The 19,967-nt window shown below is 37.6% G+C and overlaps 1 protein-coding gene across 7 annotated transcripts in view; it reads right to left on the bottom strand.

Annotated features, from left to right (window-relative positions):
• Bclaf3 (BCLAF1 and THRAP3 family member 3) overlaps window positions 1-19,967 on the bottom strand; it is a 54,327-nt gene that overhangs the window by 23,039 nt on the left and 11,321 nt on the right. For 5 of the 7 annotated variants that reach the window (XM_023709110.1, XM_023709108.1, XM_004625755.2 and 2 more), the window contains 5 exons: window positions 13,167-13,242; window positions 9,170-9,724; window positions 8,123-8,779; window positions 1,981-2,156; window positions 139-253 (listed from right to left, as the gene is read on the bottom strand). In XM_023709110.1, the coding sequence (XP_023564878.1) occupies window positions 139-253; window positions 1,981-2,156; window positions 8,123-8,779; window positions 9,170-9,724; window positions 13,167-13,207 (1,544 nt within the window). In that variant the 5' untranslated portion in view covers window positions 13,208-13,242. Of the gene's footprint in view, window positions 1-138; window positions 254-1,980; window positions 2,157-8,122; window positions 8,780-9,169; window positions 9,725-13,166; window positions 13,243-15,338; window positions 15,463-19,967 lie in introns of all 7 variants that reach the window. The other 2 variants (XM_023709109.1, XM_023709113.1) reach the window with 1 other exon arrangement.

Here is a 19,967-nt window from a genome sequence, read left to right as displayed (position 1 = left end):
CAGAGGTTTGTACCTATGTTGTTTATTATTTCTTGCTTATATCTTATAATATGAGAAACTACTTTGGCAGTAACAATACACAATGTACTAACCATTAAAAAAAAAGAGTTAAACAGGAATATAGTAATCAAAGACTACCTGTGAATTTCTGGATCTGAATTCGATTTACTTTCTTTTGCACCTGTGTCACATACGTCTTGAATTCTCGAGAAACGTTCATGTAGAGTAATGTTAGGTGATGGAAAATAATTTGCTGGAAAAAGAAACAAATAATTTCATCTCAATATAAAACTGCTTCCACTTAAGAGATTATATTTAAGCACAGGAAGAAGTGAGTATTAAAACTCCCATCTTTTTTTCTGTTGAAAACACATGGGACCTAAAGTATTTCATACACTAATTTGAAGTGCTCATATGCTTTTTTCCAAGCCCAAGTGAAACCTAATTTATGTTCAAGGCTTTTCTTCCTGATGTATCTGCTTACTTCCCCAGAGCAAAATATAGTGTGTTCTCCAAGTGAGCACCATTTTTCTCTAAAGAACCTTTTTTTCTCCAAAGTAAGACCTTGCTCTATCTGCAAAGTAGACAACACAGAGCTCTACAGTTCAACACAAATAAAAATTAGTTTCGCAAACAACAAATTATTTTGAAACATCAAAACAATTCTGAAAAAACCCTCAATGTTGTATTTTAGGGTCTACAGAGTGTTCAGGGTCTCACTACTACATCAGACTCGTAGTGATATGCCTCTTTAGCCTTTGAAGAGCTGGGATCACAGGCGCACGCCACCACGCTCATTAACTGAGGTTCTTGAAGACAGTCTAAAATCAGCTATGTTATAGGCTTTTAATGGGATAGAAAGGAGAATATACCCAATCCCCCATAACGCTACTTAAATGATCTTTTCTCCTAATTTACTATTCCTGTTGTAGAATAATCTCCTGGATTTTTCTGCTATACCTGCTCCCTTTCTGCAACTAATTATATTTCTTTGGGTGAAAGGCATGGGAGCTGAGAGGGTGGACTGCTTCAGAAAAACTGCATGCTCTCTCTACTTACCCATTGTATACTTGAGGATCAAACCCAGTGTCTCATATAGGCTAGGCTAGTGCTCTATGACTGACCTACATTCCCAGCCCACACTGACATTTCAAAAAATATATATGCCTTAGCTTGAGCAGCACAAAAAAAGTTCATTTTTTTTTTTAGGAACTGGTGACTGAACTCAGGCCCTTGTGTTTGCCAGGGAAGCACTTATTACACCGAGCCATCTCCCCAGCCCAGAAAAAGTTCATTTCTTAAACATGTTTTATGAAGATCCAAAAAGATTAATGCAAGTATAAAGTAAAACTAGGGATTATAGAAGGCCTCTAGCTTATAATACCCTCAACTGCTTTATTTATGTAGCATTACTACAAAAAACTATTCTACCTCAATGAATTTTCCAATTAATGAAAACCCTCCAGAAGCAAAAATAATTTAATGCAAAGCTTTAAAGTATTTATTATGCTACTTTTTAATGCCGTTAAGTATGCCAAATCAAACTGAAATCTTTCACTGATCACTTAACAAATTCCTACAACAGTAAGTCCCTAAGAACATCACAAATGATCTGGACTTCTGTACTGCTTGAGTACCTTTCATATCTATTTTTTGTTGTTGCTTCTCCCTCTTTAATAGGATATCAATTATTCCTTCTCAGTGCACTCTATGTCTGCCTTTTGCAGTGTACAAAACCTCTCCTTTTCTAACATGTGACTTTTAATCTACTAACAGTTGAAGTAAGAGGTTATTAGAAATACATACAAAGAGCAAATAGGCTTGAATGAATGTGACAATTCTCTCCAACAGATTTCCTAATTGATGATATAACTTACAATGAAATATTTATTATTAAACTGTATGACAGGTATCACAGCTCAAGAAAAGTCAGCACAATATTATTGTGTCATCCCTAATGTATGTGTAAAATATACCAACCTTTAACTTGATGAATCATTGTTATGATTTCCTGAGCAAATTCTCTTGTAGATTTGTTTTCAGTATTCTGAGGTGAGTGAAGATGTTCAAACACTGGATGAAATATCTCAATTTTCCTGTCACCAGCAACCAAATCATGTGACATCTGTCTCTCTGTGGAATAGCTAGAAGCATCCCTAGAATAATTCACAAATGTTTAACTAAATTGAAACTATTTTGATAAGGACACAACCTACTGAAAATTAAGATAGCTGCAAAATTAAAAAGAAATGTATTTTTTAATTTTGGCATTAAATTATATGCTATAAAACATGTTTAATAACAATTAGAAAAAAATAGCTAGAGGGTCAGGGATGTAGCTCAGCAGCACAATGTGTGTCTGGCAAGCACAAGGTCCTGAATTAGATTATTGGTACAAAAAAAGATATAGATATATGGTTCTGAGTTCTTTTCAAATCAGAGGTCAGTAAATATTTACCATTTTAATGATAAAAGCTTCAAAGTTTTAACTGAAAAAATTTTTACTTTAAAAATGCAAAGAATTAAAGACAGATTAAGACAGGCATGCATCACCATGCATGCAATCCCAGCATCTGGGAAACTGAAGCAGGAGGATTATTTTAAGTTTAAGGACAACCTGGGCTATGTAAAGGAGTTCAAGGCTAGCTTAGAGTACATAGTGAGATCCCGTCTCAGAAAGAAAAATGACAGAATAGTGTCTATTTCTAAGTGGCCAAAACACTGTACAATCAGCAAGACTGTGCAATCTTGAAATATCACATTTTAAAAGCTGAGCTCAAACTTAAGAATCTTTGACTTCATAAAAATTCTTATATTTCTATTGATAATTAGTAAGTTTAGAATATTATTTTGAACTTGAATTGTTAAGAAATAAATTTAATCACAAAATGTCACTCAGAAAAATAGTTATTAGAGAAGTTCTGGTCATTAATATAAATTATTGTGTTTGTCCTAATATGGACATTTAAAGAAATGCTACCATGTTATATAATCCCAGCTATTTTATTAACTAATACTTTCTGCAACTTGAACTAAGTTTTCATGGTGCTAAGTCTGAACCCATGGCCTTGCATGTGTTCAGTAAGCATTCTACCACTGAGCTACATCCCCAACCAATACATTCTGAATCTTTGATCTTTTTTTTTTCAGGACCAGGGATTGAACTCAGGACCGTGCGCTTGCCAGGCAAGTGCTTATTCTACTGAGTCATCTCACCAGCCCCCATTTTGAACTTTCATTAAGAGCTCTCCTTAGTATGACAGGTACTATTATCAAGTGATTATTACCACACAGAGCTAACATTTATTGAGGTTTACCAAACATAAAGGGTTAGAGCTAACTACCATTATCTTATAATCTTTACAATAGCTCTACGGGGAACACTGAGACAGTGAATGTCCTGGTTGTTTGTTATCAATCAGCATGTACCTCTTATTCGTCTGTATTTCCCTCGAAACTCCTTTTGATGCTCTCCAGAAATCAAGTTCATTGTCCAAAGACCTGAGATTTAAAGCCACTGGGTTCTTTATGAGCATGTTACAGGTTCTAATTTAAACCTAAGGAATATGTTTTAAGTAACAGCAGTACCAATGAATGAATTACATCTCATCAGAAACAGAAAGCAGGGTGGCCGGGGAGATGGCTCAGTGGAATAAGTGCTTGCCTGGCAAGCTCAGGGGCCTGAGTTCAATTCCCGGTTTTGCCAAAAAGAAAAGAAACAGAAAGCAGGGCTGGCGAGATAGCTCAGTAGTCTAAAGCGCCTACTTAGGCAAGCTTAGGCAGGCACGGGGTGGGAGTGGGAGTGGGGGGTGGTTCAATCCTCTGTACCACATACTGCACCAGCCCCACCTTCAGGGCAGGGCTGAGCCTGCCCAAAAAAAAAAAAAAAAACAAAACAAATAAACAAACAAACAAAAAAAAAACAGAGCAATTACATAAGTTTTGGGGTATAGGTGCATGCATATATGCATTTATTATTCAAATCACATATCTATATACATCCAAAACTGTTTCAGGGTCCTGAGAGGATTACAAATATTTTTTGTTGCTTAATTAACTCCTCTAACAAAAGGGTTTCAAGTGCCGATTGATCACTGAAAAGGAGACATTTCTGACTTCCCATGCTCCCTGTTCTGAGACAAGTACTGTCAGAGACAACTCCCTGCCAAAGTAGAAACACAGGAAAGTGATTATGCAGCAGACTGATACAACTGCTGTGGTTGATTCATTAGGACCTTCATTAGAAGAAGCATTTCCCTTCTTTTCTAATTTGGTCCGTGTTTCCTACTGTGCATGTGACAACTAGTCAAGAGACATTCACTGGTAAAAAGCAAGAACATCCCATAACAAGCTCCAGTAACAAAAAAATTACAAATGCTTTCCATTTAAAGGGATGTAATGTTACAAAACTCCTGTCTCATAAGAAAAAACACAGCTTTTAAAAACATTGTATAGGTCAAAAATAAGGTATTTAAATAGAATTATAAAAATGGTATATATGGACAAAAAACAGTTGATTTTTTAAGCCTCAGTTTATCAGAAAAGGAATTCAGCTGATAAGTTTCCAATCTTCCCTGGATAATTAATGATTTACTTATAATTTATTATAATTTCATTATTGACACAACTCTTAACCTCCACTCCATATCCAACACTCAATCCATACAAGTACTTTAGTATACTTTCTGGTGTAATATATGCTGAAGTTATACTTAATTTCTGAAATTTTAGTGTCTAAAATTGTTATGTTAAAATTTATCCTAGAGTTCCTTCAGTACAGGATTTTAAATTAAAAATATTAAAATTATCATTTTCTAGGAAAAACAGTATAGCCCCAAATTTTAGTACTTAAAAAATCATGGGGCAGGGGATGTAGCTCAGTGGTAGAGTGCTTGTCTAGCATGTACAAGGTCCTGAGTTCTGAGTCCAGTACTGCAAAACAAAAACCAAAAACATGATACTTAAGATATCTTTTGCTATAGGAAAAACTATGCAGACTTGAAAATGAAAATATTCTAAGTAGTCATATTTCTTCTATTTTTTTAAAAAAATTATGTATTTATTTACTTGGTACAGGGTCTTGCTATACATCTCAGACTTGGTAGTGATCCTGTCTCAGCCCCCCCAGTGCTAGGATTACAGGCGTGTGTCACCATGCTCGGTTTCGGTGGCTGGCATGGCACACCTGGGGTTCCGGGGCCGGCACAGTATGTTGTGCTGGGGATCAAACCCAGGTCTTTGTGCTTGCCAAGCAGGAGCTTAGACCACCAAGCTACCTCCCCAGCCCTAAGTATTCATATTTGTAAATCTAATTATCTCTTGGTTCACTTTCCTTTTTAATTTCCTATGACATGGATTGATTAAACAGTTAATAATTTTAGGAAATTTCCCCTGAACAAGTAGCTACTCAGAAAAGACTAAATGTTTTCTCAACTGAAATACATTTTAGACTGTTTTAAGGAATAAATACAGTCCAAAATCTGAATCTTAATGCTACTTCTAGTACTGAATACAAATCTTCTAAATTTGTTTGTTCCCTTCCCTTGTTTTTCCCATCTTCTTCTCTATTTAAGGATGTTCCCACTGACATTCTCCTTGAGTGCTGTGCACAAAAATCTAAGAAAACATAAAAAGCTACATTAAGTTTAATTTTCTATTGTTCATACTTAGGACACATAAAAATAAATGCATGGCAAACCACCTACAACAAAATACCCAACAACAAAACCCCAAAGCAACAGTAGGTCTGCCCTCTGGAAGCTCTTACTATATAATAAAAATCATGACTCATAGTAACTTCTACCTGATAATTAAGTTTCTGACAAAGTGGGTCACTAGAACACAGTCTTTCTTAACAAAAGAACTAACTATACAGTGAACATTCAAGCAAATGTCTGCCTTCTGTTTCCAGATACAACCCAGAATCAGGAGAAATCACCAGGAGATAGCCTCATGTTTTCAACCAGACTGGTAACTGAAGGAACAAATATCAAAATATCTGATCAAAACCAAGCAAATGATGCACAAAATTAACCATCTTACTCCTTAAAAAGTGGATTATTTCTAAATATTAACCAACAAATAAATCCTTCTCTATACTATTCTATGATTATTTCCATCTTTTCCAGCAAAGAAAAATCTAATTTATGTTTAATAGTTGAAAACATAATTCTCCTGAGGGCATTAACTACCTTTTATGGATACTTCATCAGTACATACACGATTAAATCCAACCTACAAAACACTTCCACAACTCACACACCAATACATGAGAGCAAGATTTTGTTCACTATGATGCTTTATTGTACTGAAAAGATGCATATAATTGTTCAGTTATTTATTCTTCAGGTCTTTGAATAGAGAGAATTTTCAGTCAAGGCTCTTTATTACAAAAGGCATCCTGCAGGCACTGTTCAAACATTCAAACATGTCCTGCCAGGCTCCACTGATAGATCATGAGAATTCATAAAATTATAGTTTATATGTTCAAAACAAAAGTGCAGCAGCAGCCTCAATTTTGGGAATTTCATTTCTGTGACAGGTGATGATGATGCTTCCATTTTTCATTTCAAATTATAAAATTAACTGTATAGTATCTTGAATGAGGTCCTCCAAAACTGGTATTTCTAGCATTCTTTTCTTTGTCTTTTTGATAAAGGGTCTTGCTATGCAGTTCTGGCTGACCTTGAGCTCACTTTGTAGCTCAGGCTGGTCTCGAACTCACAATGGTCTTCCTGCCTCAGCCTTCCAAGTGCTGAGATTACAGGTGTGTGCCATTACGCCTGGCTTTCCAGTATTCTTTAAAAGTACAATATATTAATTCCTCTTAAGCACACGTATTCATTAGTATATTTTATGTATTTCCTGCAGGTGCAATGAATGTAGGAAAAGTATGAATGAGGACTGGTGTGTCTAAGTTTAAGAAAAGGAACAAAACTACTGCTTAAAAAAAGACTTCGGTATAACTCCTTCTCCTATCCCCATCCTAGTCTTTCAGTTTTCTTGTTTTTGACTGAAGTACAACTGTGAATATGTCTCAAATCAACACGGTCCATCATGTTTTCATTCTTACATTGGTAGGGTACAAAGGCCATGAACAGATTTAGCCAACATAAGCCAAACTAAAGCAACTTGCTATTCTTAGAATCCATAAATGTGAGATACTATTAACAATGGGATAAAGCAGACAAGCTTGCTTTAAGAAACTATAACTTATTATAACAGGAGTCTGGCTTTTTCCAAGAATTATTAAGAACTAAAGTACACATCTTATAAATAGACATCTTCGAAGATTATGGCCTAATTTCTTCTACTGGAAGAATCTCGTCAATTAAGCCCAGTTATTTCAGGATGGCAACAGGAACCACCTTAAGTCTTCTACCTCCTGGAGTCACAAGGGAACAAATAGACTTAAACTGTAGTCACTTTTTTTAAAAAATGTATTTGGTACAGGGTCTACAGGGTCTCACTATGTAGATCGGACTCGCAGTGATTCTCCTGTTTTCAGCCTCCCAAGCGCTGGGATTACAAGTGTGCCACCACACCCAGCCTCAATGACCATCTCAGCATGCCCCGGAGGAGGGGCCGGCACAGAGGCTGAATCCAACCCCAGCCGCTGTGCTCTGCCTAAGCAGGTGCTTTAGTCCGCTGAACAAACTGTAGTCACTTTTGACAAAGGCAAGTCACTTCACCTCTCAAGGCCTCTTTTTCCTCCTCTAATAAATCAGGACCTGCTAAAGTCTCTTCTCACTCAAAAATTCCCTAAACATCATCAGGGAACACAGGCTCTGAGCAATTGCAAAGATCAGGTCTCCTTGAATTCCTATCCCTGAATAAGAAACATCTGGCAGCACAGAAATACTTTGATTCATGAAGAACAACTCCATGGAATTCCTGGCACTCAAGAAGCATCTGGAGATAGGATGTGGGAACAAGCAGACATGCAATCACCTCCTATTAATAATGGCAGGACTCATTTTCATTATAGGATTTTTTTTTGGGGGGAGGAATCCAGGTGATCCCACTACCCCATGGGCTAAACACACTACAAGTTCTACTTCCAAAGCTGAAAGTTAAGGTGGCAGAAGAATTAAAGATCATAAAGAGAAAACAAAGATAATACCTGGATGGATCTACATTTTTCTTCACATCTACTTTAACTGTAAGTGACTTCTTCTCAAGACTGACAGATGAGGGTTTCACATTGGAAAGGTTTTGACTGATATCCACTTGGTTACTGGAGGAATTGTTCTCTTTTCTACAGTCTTCTTCTTTCTTCATTTTTTTCTTCCATTTGTCATTACAGAGCTTCAAATTAACCTCATTTTTACTTGAATGCACACAAGGAATGCAGTCTTTCTTAGGTGGTTTAATAGGAACTTTGACAAGTCCATCTTCGGTCTCTCTCCCACGTCTAGCATTAAAACAATCTGATTCTCTATTTACAGGGTCTTTTTGAGAATATTTTCTATCTTCTTCTTTCAAGTATTTCTGAGTTCTCCCAACAGTAAAGCCCTGGTCATCATCTGAGAGCCTATGGTGCTTGTGATGATAGTCATACGATACTTTGGTTGCTGAAGTGGTCTTTGGGTATTCCCTCTCAGCATATCGGTGAGCTTGGGGTCTGAAGTTCCGCGGATTCTTCTCCTGGTAAGCTGGGAAAGAATGCTCAGGCTTCCACTTTGGGTTCCTGGCAGACTCTCTTTTTTCATATTTCTCCACATCTTTAGTTCTTTTTGATGTGTGTCTATATTTTCTGAAATCACGATCCTCAGGATACCTGTGTTGACATAAAGCAGTTTACACTTGCACTACAGAGAAGAAAGTGAGAATTTATATGTGTAGAATGCTGGGCAGCATGGCTTTAAATGCAGAACACAGAGGTAAGATAACCTTGAGGTAAGTTACCTTACCTCAAACCAATTCATAGATGCACAACGTAAAGAGGAAAATACCATCTTTTAAAAAATATTCTAGCCATCAGTATGATTTACTCTAAAAAGAAACACTTAACTACTACTAGTAGACCATGACTAAACTATAATGCTTTCTATCTTTTTCTATCTTTTTAAACAAAAGATTTTCAAGGTGGTTATCTTCAACTATAAAGTAAACACTTTTTCACTTGAGGCTTTAAACTAAATTACCCGGGTTTAATGTTTTCCTATACCTCTTCTGAAAAGAGCTCCTTGTGTCAAAGTCTTCTGAGCCTCTTCTAGATGACTGGGGATATTTTTCGTCTTGCATCCTCTGGTGCCTGAACTCATCTTCATGCCACTTTCCTTCAAATGTAAAGGGATCTGCCATTGACCTCTCAGGTGGTTTCCTTCCTCTCTCATTGTAGTTATCAGGAATATACCTCCCTTGCATTTTCTGGGGATAAGGGCTCCTCTCATGCTCTAGGTAGGATACACCCTCTGAGTATGTGGGCATATACTGAGACCTTCTATTACCATCCCCTCTTTCAGGCAAGTATACTTGGTGAGGGTTATATGTGTAAACACTGTCAAAAGAGTTTCTTATGTTTGGGGAAGGTGATCTATGCTCATAAGGCCTATGATAGAAACTTCCATGAGGGAAAATCCTTGGTTTATTTTGTCCATGTTGCTCATCTTCCACTCTCCAAGCAACAGGGCTTCTCAGATCTTTTCTATATTCACAGCCATAAGGCCCAGAAGATCTTTGCTTGTAGTATTCAAAATTTCTAGATACTGGTGATAAAGACCTATGTGAACAAATACAGAAAAGTTTAGTCCATTTTAAGACAATACACTGTTTGTCTTATATGACCCACTTACAACGTTTAACTTTCCAAAAAGTACACTGTTTCTTCCACTCAAAACAAATTAATCAATTTGCTGTATGTGGAACTGTGTATTGCAGGTCTGAAGATGATACTGCCTAACCTGACAAGTGTTCTCTTTCCTTCTGACCTAATGTATTTGATGTGCACAGCAAAATGGGCTGAATATACTCATTGTTTTGAAGGAGGACCATCTTAGGCATACAGCAGGATCCATTTTGGAAAATTGCTGATTGCAAAATTCTGACAAAACAACACCCAGACACTTCAAGTGGCTAGTCAGCAAAAGCTTAATCAGGTTCAACAGCCAAGTGAGACGCTGAAGGAACAGATTCACACAAGCAAACATGTAGAAGAATGTCTGGAAAACTGAATATGACCTCTGAAATTAAATTAGATTCTAAGATGAAATGATACAACAACCCAAGCTTAGATCTAAGGTTGATATCATTGTTTTTTACACTGAATATCTATTCTCTCTCTTAAAGATATATTAAGAAGTAAAAAGTACACATTTAACAGGTAGAAGGGGAAGGGGAAAAAAGTGAATCTTAAGACTTGAAACTTACATTCAATTCCTCCATTAATATTTCTACCAAAAATAAACTTTTCTTTCCCAGACCTAATCCTCACATATCAATCAGAAGATATGCTGTTCAAATAGTGCCAGTAACTTTGGTGAGAATTTTTTTAGTAGAGATGTAATGCTCTCTAGGGACAACACATTCCTTCTATGTCTACCTTCTCCAGAACTCTGACATTGCCAACATGGAGTCTTATATTCCTACTGAAAAGTTCCTACAGCTAGGGAAATGAGTGTGAGTTTCCCAGCCTAAAAGTCGAGAGAAAGAGCAATGCTATTATCTAGAACCCCATAAAATTCAATTTTGCACCTAGAATCCTTTCCCCATCTGTCCAATATTTCAATCTTACTATTTTTTTGTCTTTTTGAGACAAGGTCTCAATAAGCAGTTCAGGCTGGCTTTGAGCTCACTTGCTATTATCCTCCTGTCTCAGCCACCCCAGTGCTGGGATTACAGGCATGTACTGCCATACCTGGCTAATGTTTCACTCTTAATGTCTTCTAAAATAATGAAGAGGTTACCCTTGCAGATTTTTTATTCACACCCTTAAGTGATGCCCCAGAGTTAGAGAAACTATGAGTGAATCTTTTTACTTTCAGGGACAAGACTATATTCTCCATACAAGGAAGGAGGCATATCTGTCTCCCTCAGGTATCTATGGGTACATATATACAATACTGCCCTCTAGACTCATCAGGCTAAATATACTGGTAAGTATTACTTAGCTGAATCAGAGAGAATCCAGAGCTATACTTTATCATAGGAGAGGAAGCAACTACAGCCTCTGAGGACTTCCTGGAACATTTCATTGATTTTACTGCTAAGGAGAAGCCAGAGGTCTTCCAGACTGGATGAAATACCCAAGATCTTACTTTAATCCTTACTTTACATTAAAAACTGTATTGATGTTACATTTTATAGCATGTTTTACTATATAACGCCTCTTTCTTCTGGAGAAATTTGCTGGATTGCCATCACTTACAGTTATCTTAAAGCAGTGATGGTGAACCTTTTAGAGACCAAATGCCCAAAATGCAACCTAAAAACCACCTATTTATTGCCAAGTACCAATATTACAATTAAACCTGAACACTGAGGTTTTAGTTTAGAAAAAATAACTGTTACCTGATACTTGGCTGCAGGGGCAACTTGGCTCATGACCCAACATACAGAGCTTGGTGTGCTCATTGTGGCACACAAAACATAAGCTCACCACCACTGTCCTAGATCGAGTCTGTTGGGAGATAGTTCTCCACAGTCTTCTGAGTTCTGCATGCCTTACCAGTACAGGCATGGGCAGGTTTTGTTGCAAGGCAATCAGCCTTGGAAATAGAGACTGGGTCTCCCTTAGGGACTGAGAGTTGATTTGTTTGCTCCCAGAATAATAAGACATTGTTTCCTCCAAGGCAGACTGGGAAGATCTGTGCACAGCTATGCATAGGGGACTCAGGTTTCTCAGCTATGTCACAACCCCACTGCTCTGCAGCATCCACCCAGCCAGCCCTTCTGCAGTGCTGGCCCTCAGTGGTCACAGAGGGCAGGTGAAGGACATGAATGTGAAGCTCAAGCTGCCTGCTGTACGATGAGTAATAAATGCCTTTGTTTCTGACCCAGGAGTGCTTTCTGGCAGGCTGATGAGTTAGGCTGCAAGTAGGGTAAAATATCTTGCTTGACCAAGAAACCTAACACAAAAAGGTGAAACAAAATGACTTCTATGATACCTTCTGTTTGAATCATGTGCTTCATTACATTCTCTTTTTATTTCTGAAGTCCTCACATTATAGTCTGGTGAAGTACAAAATGAAAACTGCTAAAGAACTGATAGATGGGTCACTACATTATCAAAATGAACAAGCACAGTGGCCAGGTTACATTAACATGAAGATATTGGTTTCCTTTCTGTGTATGTAACTGTGGTCTTTTTTTTTTTTTTCAGAACCGGGGATTGAATTCAGGCCCTTGTACTTGCCAGGGAAGCACTTATTCCACTGAGCTATCTCCCCGGACCCTATTGTGGTCATTTTAAGGCCTAAAATAAACTAGTTACATTTATAGTTTTGAGCCTTTGTTCTTCAATTGAATACATTTTTCCTTCTTTCTGCCTTTAGAAATTTTACCCACCCTTAAGTACTGAGCCAACGTTGTTTCTGGTCTTCTTCAAGAAATTTTTCCTCTATAAAAGCAGAGTTATTTCCTCCCTGTAGATCCAGAATGCTTTGTCCCCATCAGTAACAGTGCATTTTTCCTGCTTTCATACTTGGCAATCTCCCCAGCCAGACTGTGCGCTTGCTGAGAGGCCAGGAAAGTCAGGATATTTGCCTTTATAGCAGGTGTACAATAAAAACTGGTTAAAGTGCTTTAATCTAATTACATATACTATTGATACCACCCACCAGAAGAGGTGAACTACAACTGAGCTATTCAAAACAATTATGTGCCATGATTAAGAAACTGTTTTCTAATTCTAAATTTCTTCCAAAAAATTGATCACTAAAATATGAAGAGCTCTAAACCACACACAATTCTAAACACTGTGACACTCAAAGATGTTTCTTACCCTCTTGCTATGGCTACTGTATTTATTATAAATTCCAGCTGCTATCCATAATTAAAGCTGTCAGTTCTTAGAATATAGAAATACAACCTTTACCATAACCTCTAATGTAAATAACCAAGTCTCATGGGCTTATTTAAAATAGATTTTTACTAGTAGTGGTGAATTTTAAAGTCATAGCACAACCCAAATTCAAGCTTACTCTGCTAAAGTACAAACTGCTCACCTGAGTTTCCATCTGGGGGATGGAGATTGTGACCATGCCATCCTTTGACACGTGGGCCACTATGCAATTTTTTATACTGCAAAGAAACACAGTTATTACCAGTTTTGTAGAAAGAGTTTCCAATTTGCTCTAAAACACAGTGAATGCTACCAACAGAAAGATATTTAACCCCTCTTTGCCTTATTTTCCCATTTGCAAAATGGGAATTATAGTAACACTTACCTTACTGTAATGTTGTCAAGACAAAATGAATAAAATTATATCAGAAAATTTTTTCTCTGATGGACCACATTGTAACTGTTTCAGGTTTTGTAGGCCATATAGAATTTTTCTCAAAACTACCTACTTTAAAAAACATAACACCCTAAAAATGTAAAAAAATGGTGAGACTACCTTGAGATACGCTGTAAGTATAAAATATACATCAGGTTTTAAAAACTTGGTCCAAAAAAGGAAAAGAATGCAAATATTTCCTTAATAGGTTTTCATATTTATAACACATTAAAAGGATTATCTTGAGTACATTAGGATAAATCTTTTATGGTGTTAAAAGTAGTTTAAAAATAAAACTCTAACACAGGTTTTAGCTAAAGAAAAAGTAGGTCGGGTAGGATAAATGTACTATAGTTTGATGACCCCTGAGTTAAATCATGAAAAGAACTTACTAGTGTCTAGCACAAATACATGTTTCCCTGAAGACCTAGGTAAAAAACTAGAGGTCAAAAGTGCCATCCCCATTAAGCTTATCTTACCTTACTTGCTTTAAGGAGCAGATACCAAGTAAAGAATAGTGATGGCAGTAGGGCAAGGATGGCATGATTAGGGCTGGCATTTATGATCTCTGATTTTCACAGCTATTTTCTGTGTAGTTCTTATTTTGGGCAAAGAAGGTAACAACTGCTAAATAAGTGTTCTGAAAAGAGGGAAAAGTACCCAGAATTATTTTATCTGAATGCAATCATTACTGTTTTCCTGGTGTTTGCCATGATCTTACAGTCTTCATATAATTACAGTCAGAATAGGGATAGAATATAGGACATCCTGTTTTTTTTTAAATAGATTACAAAAATTGTAATTCCTAATTATAAGAGTTACTGCATAAGTTTTTATCAGATAAATTTACTAAAAATTTAAGCATTAAATAATTACTTGATCTCTGATTTTGTGCTAAAATAAGTAACACCAAATATGTTTTTGGTGCTGGGATACAAATGAAGGGCCTCACACATGCTAATCATATGTTCTACCACCAAGCTACATCCTCCAACCCAAATGAGTAAATTTTAGAAGTATTTTAGATATTCTTGAAAACCTGATAGCTTCAGAAAATGAATTTTAAAAATACATAATTAGGATAAAAGCCTCTATACTGTTACTTATATCTCAGTAGTCCTCAGTATGATTCTATAATTAATTTTTTTTCCCTGTATTTTAAGGGAAGGGTCTACAGGGTGTTCAGGGTCTCACTACTAGATCGGACTCGTAGTGATTCTGTTTAGTGAGGAAGTGCTGGGATTACAGGTACATGCCACCACGCCCAGTCTCAATCACTGTCTCAGCACGCCCCAGGGGCAGGGTGGGCATGGCAGGGCCAAGGATCAAACCCCCAGTCCCTGTGCCTGCTTGCAGGCACTTTAATCCAGAGCTATTTGGCCAGCCTTGATACTATGATTAAGTAGTTCCCCACTTACTAGTTCTAAATCTCTGGTAGCTTTCAAAATTATTGCCATCTGTACATGAATCACCAGGCATACAGCCTGCTATGGTGTATACCTAGATGTCCTGCCCAAAGAAAGCCTCATGTGCTCAGAAGTTAGACTTTGGAGATAGAATGAATAATGGGGGCATGGTATTCTCATCAGGGGATTAGTGTACTGATGAGTTTATAGCTAAAGATGAGTCACTGGGAATGTGACCTGAATGGGTCTATACCTCCTTTCCTCCCTTGATCTCTCTCTGCTTCCTGTCTGACATGATGAGCTGTTTCTCCTTTGCCATTCTTCACTGCTATGCCACCCTGCCTTGGAGCCAGACTATGGACTACAACCTCTACAAACTATAAGCCCAAACAAACCTCTAGTCTTTTAATTTGTGGCTGTCAGGTACTGCATCTCAGCATCAAGAGTGTAAGACAGATTTTGGTACAAGTAGTAGTCATTGCTATGAAGTTACCTGACTATGTGGTTCAGAACCTTCGAAGCTGGCTTGTGGGAGTTTGGAAAGGTTTGGAGATGTCAGCTGGAGAAAATGATCAAGGATGCTATGAGTCAAGCTTGATGGTAGACTGTGGTTGGAGCTTAGAAGACCAAAATATTGATAATAATGTAGCCAGAAAAGACCAGGCTCAAGAGGTTTCATTTGGGAAGGACTCCATCAGCAGTTGGACTCCAGACAATGTGTGTTAGCAGAAAAATTATTTGTATTTTTCTCATGTTCTGAGACTTTGCAGGAGACTGAGGTAAGAGTGGTAGATTAATTAATCTGGCAGAGGAAATTTAAAGACAGCCAAACTTTCAGGCTATGGCTTGAGTACTGTTGGGGGCTTCTAGCTAAATCTACATTGAGAATCAAGAGCAAACAGCATGGCTGAATGATTCTAAGTTTTTGAGTTTGGCCAGAAATGAAGCTCCAGTAACATTGGATCCTACAAAGATGAAGTAGAGGTCAACATTACAAAGAAGTCAAGTACTCTGGATCTAGACAATACAAAGGATATCTTGAGGCCACTGAAGGAATCTAAAAGACCTGATCCTTTGTAAACTCAAGGGTGGAAAAGTGAAAGATTTTGCTTAGAGAAGAGAGCCTTAGGGCACCATGCTCCAGAACAGCAGCAGCCTAGGGAATGTGAATTGATTCCTTGAGAGTCAATTCAGTATGCTCAGCCATTCACAGTCAGAGGCTTCTGCCACCATGAGCTAGATACAAAAGGGCTCAGTTACTATTCAGGCTGGAGCCAGACCTTGGTGTCATCCACATGGTTCTGGATTTATGCACATGTAGAATGCAAGAGTTGTGGGGTCAGGAAGACTTCCACCAAAATATCAGTAGAAGGTCTGAGAGGCCAGGCACTGTGCTTCTGAGAGGGCAGTGTGTAAAGCCAAAAGTGCAGTGGAGACCCCAGAAGGTTGTGGAAGCCAGGACATGGAATGTCTGAGGATAGCCACAAGGAGTAATCAAAGGCAGTCCAAGACAGAAGCCATGAGGGCTACAACCACCAGCAGTGCCAGAGAGGTAACTATAACATGGTATCACGTTGTGGTTTTGGTTTAATTTCCCTAATTACTAATGAAAGTTAACTGTGGAACATGCAAAAAACTACTAAGCTAATGAGTCTTTCCTTTAATCTAGTAATTTCAGTTAAACTTATTAAAAAAATAATTTAAAAGGATAAAGAAACAGTATATACTAAAACGTTTATATTAGCTTTGCTTACACAGCCAAACAGATTATAACCCAAATGCCAACAATCAGTAAAAGATTAAATAAATTTAAAGTGTATAAATCTAGCTGCTTTCTACCTTTTTCCTAGTTGTATTTCTCTTTTTTCCCCATACATCCTACTACCTTTGCCTGATTATATCTGCTGTTTCTAAGATATAAATAGCCTTGTCATTAACAAATCCCTATTCTTTCAGAACTACTTGATCATCATCTCCCCTAGGGAATCTTCCTTTGGTCCCTCACCCTAAGTTTCTCCCTTCTTTAGGAATTCTGTTTGTTCTATAGTTACTTTAATATATTATATTTATTTAATAGGCAAAAGATTTCAAATAGCATATCACAGAACAAAAAAATTTAACATAAGAATGTATGAAATATTCAAACTTACTAATAATTGGTAAAATGCAAATTAAGATCTTAGTCCTTTTATACCCACCAAACGACCAGAACAATTATTTAAATTCCACATACTGTAGTATTTGCAAGGATGTAGAACAACAGGAACTTTCATATATTGCTAGTTGAATATATACAAGTATAATCAGTTGGGTAGCAATTTGGTAGTACTGAACTTAATAAAGCTGAATGTGTCAATATCTCACAACTCAGCAATTCCACACTTCAGAGCAGTGGTTCTCAAATTTCCTGTACATTTAAATTACCTGTAGAGCTTGTCAAAACATAGACTTCTAGTCCCTGCCCCGGGAAGGCCTTAAATCCAGCAAGTTCCCGTTAGTCCAGGGACTTCTGAACCACTAGTTTGGGGAGTGGGGAGTGGAGATCAATTGGCAGGGCTGGGGAGATGGCTCAGTAGAATAAGCACTTTCCTGGCAAGTGCAAGGGTGTGAGTTCAATCCCCAGTTCCGCCAAAAAAAAGAGAAAAAAAAAGAAATTGAGAGAAAATGTTTGCAAAGTAACATACAGTGCATATGATAAAAGTATTCCTAAAAATGTTGTCTTTTGGTTAACTTTTTAAATATTCAAGGATGTTTCTGCACATAAATTGTACTTCAGAGGTGTAAAAAAAGTTTAGTTTTTTTTTTTAATTTAGTGTGTGTGTGTGTGTGTGTGTGTGTGGCCAGCTCAGCCCACCAGGGGGCAGGGCTGGCTGGCATGTGGTGCTGGGGGAATCGAACCACGGTCCCTGTGCTTTCCCAAGCTTGTTCCAAGTAGGTGCTTTAGACCACTGAGCCATCTCTCCAGCCCAAAAAAGTTTAGTTTTAGGATGATGAAACAATCCTCTTTTTTTTGGCAGAACCAGGGATTGAACTACTGAGCTATCTCCCTGCCTCATGAAACTATTCTAAAATTATCAGACTTTATGGAAATGGTTGTACAACTCTGCAAACCTGCTAAACACTACTGGATAAAACACTTTACAACCATAAATGATAATAGTTATCATTTAGTGATTTCATCCTTTAGGTCTCTGTCTATACCCTCCCTAGTATACTTTCATTCAGTTTGCCAGCTTTAAATACTAGCAATCCCCCCAAATCACATCTCTAGCCCTCATCTATCCTCTCCACTCCAGTCTTGCATATCCAACAGCCCACGGAATACTGTAAACATGCCCAAGAGTAATCTCCTGAGCTGCTTACAAATTAAGCTCTTCCTCAGTCTGCTCCATCTTGGTAAATGGCAGCTCCATTGTTATGGTTTGTGTCTATTTGTCCCCCCAGAGCTTCATGTAGTCATTGGAGCAGGTTTCTGGAGTTTGTGGTTAATTCATGAGCCAATGCTGGGATTATGGGTGCGAGTGCTACACCTGCCCTGGGGCAGATAGCCTGAAGGCAATATAATGAAAAGAGACAGGCTTACTTCTGCCTTTCTGCAGCCACAGCTGCTACTACCCTCTTTGCTCTTTGCTATTTTCCACCACCATGAACTGGATGCCCTCTGCCATGTGCCACACTGCCTTGGAGCCTGCCAGGTATGGACTGAAACCTCTAGTAACTGTGTGCTAAATAAACCTTTTCTTCCTTAATTTTGGGTGTCGGGTGTTTTGTCCCAGCAATGAGATAAAGGTAACCAAGACATACATCCTTCCAGTTTTCAACGAAGAGGAAACAGAAATGTCCCACAAATATAATAAAAGATACTCAATTCTATTAGGAGTTCAGGAAATGAAGAGAAACTACTTCATATTTGTGATATTTGCAAAAAATTTAAAGATAGATGGCCCCATACATTGGTAAGAAAGCTGAAAAAAAATTTCTCCGGTGGGAATGACAGCACACACCTGTAATTCTTACATTCTAAGAGGCTGAGGCAGAAGGATAGCCAAGTTTCAGCCCAACCAGTGAAATTCAGGGACTTAATGAAACCCTGTCTCAAAACAAACAAACAAACAAACAAAAAACCACAAAAACCTCACTTATGGAAAATTACTTTCCAAAACACCACAAAGCAGAACTGTACTCCAAAGAAAATTAAATACTTTATACTCTAAATCATTTGAGACTATTTTAAAAACAACATGGATTTAGAAATTAAAAACTAAGACCAAAAATACATCAGGCTGAGTATGGTGGCAGTACCCGTAGCCCCAGCAATCAGGAGGCAAAGGATCACTTGAGTCTTATGAGTTTGAGACCAACTTGAGCAGCACAGTAAAATTCTGTTCTCTCTCTCTCTCTCTCTCTCTCTCTCTCTCTCTCTCTCTCTCTCTCTCTGTCTTCCTCCCTCCCTCCCTCCCTCCTTCCCTCCTTGCCTCCTTCCCTTCTTTCTTCCTTTCCTCTCTCTTTCTCCTCCTCCACCAATCTCAGAAAAAAAGATCAGGTACAGCTATTCCCCTCTTCTTCTGGGTATTGATTTTGTAAATAGAATAAGAAGTATTAAAAAAAGATTTAGAAATGATACACAATTTCACTAAACAAAATGATAGGAATTCAACAATAGTTGTTACATTCCATATTGCTATCTTCAAATTAGTTGTTCAGATTACCAGATATAAGCATGCAAAATTGATCATCTCCTGGGTGTTTTTCCAGAAGAATTAAAAGTATCAACCACAGATATATAGGTACACCTACAATTTGTCATAGTTAAATTTTAGAAACAACACAAATGCCCATCAACTGAGTAATGGATAAAAAAGATATGGTATCTTTATACAATGGAAGCTTTTTACAGGGAAATGGATGTAACCGTAGACCATACTCTTAAGTGAAATAAATCAGACCTGCATGCATCGCCTTATAGCGCGGAGACGAGCTGAAGCAAATAAGCAACATGTAAGGTGTCAGAAGTGCTTGGAATTTGGACATTGGACTTATGAATGCACTGGGAAAAGAAAATACCTACATAGGCCCTCAAGAACAGCGGAACTAAAGAAAGCTTTAAAGGAAAAAGAAAACA

This window comes from Octodon degus, unplaced genomic scaffold (assembly GCF_000260255.1).
Source record: "Octodon degus isolate 3935 unplaced genomic scaffold, OctDeg1.0 scaffold00010, whole genome shotgun sequence".
In the NCBI taxonomy this organism is placed as follows: Eukaryota; Metazoa; Chordata; class Mammalia; order Rodentia; family Octodontidae; genus Octodon; species Octodon degus.
The sequence above is the reverse complement of the archived record's forward strand: the minus strand, read 5'-3'. Positions and strand labels throughout refer to the sequence as shown.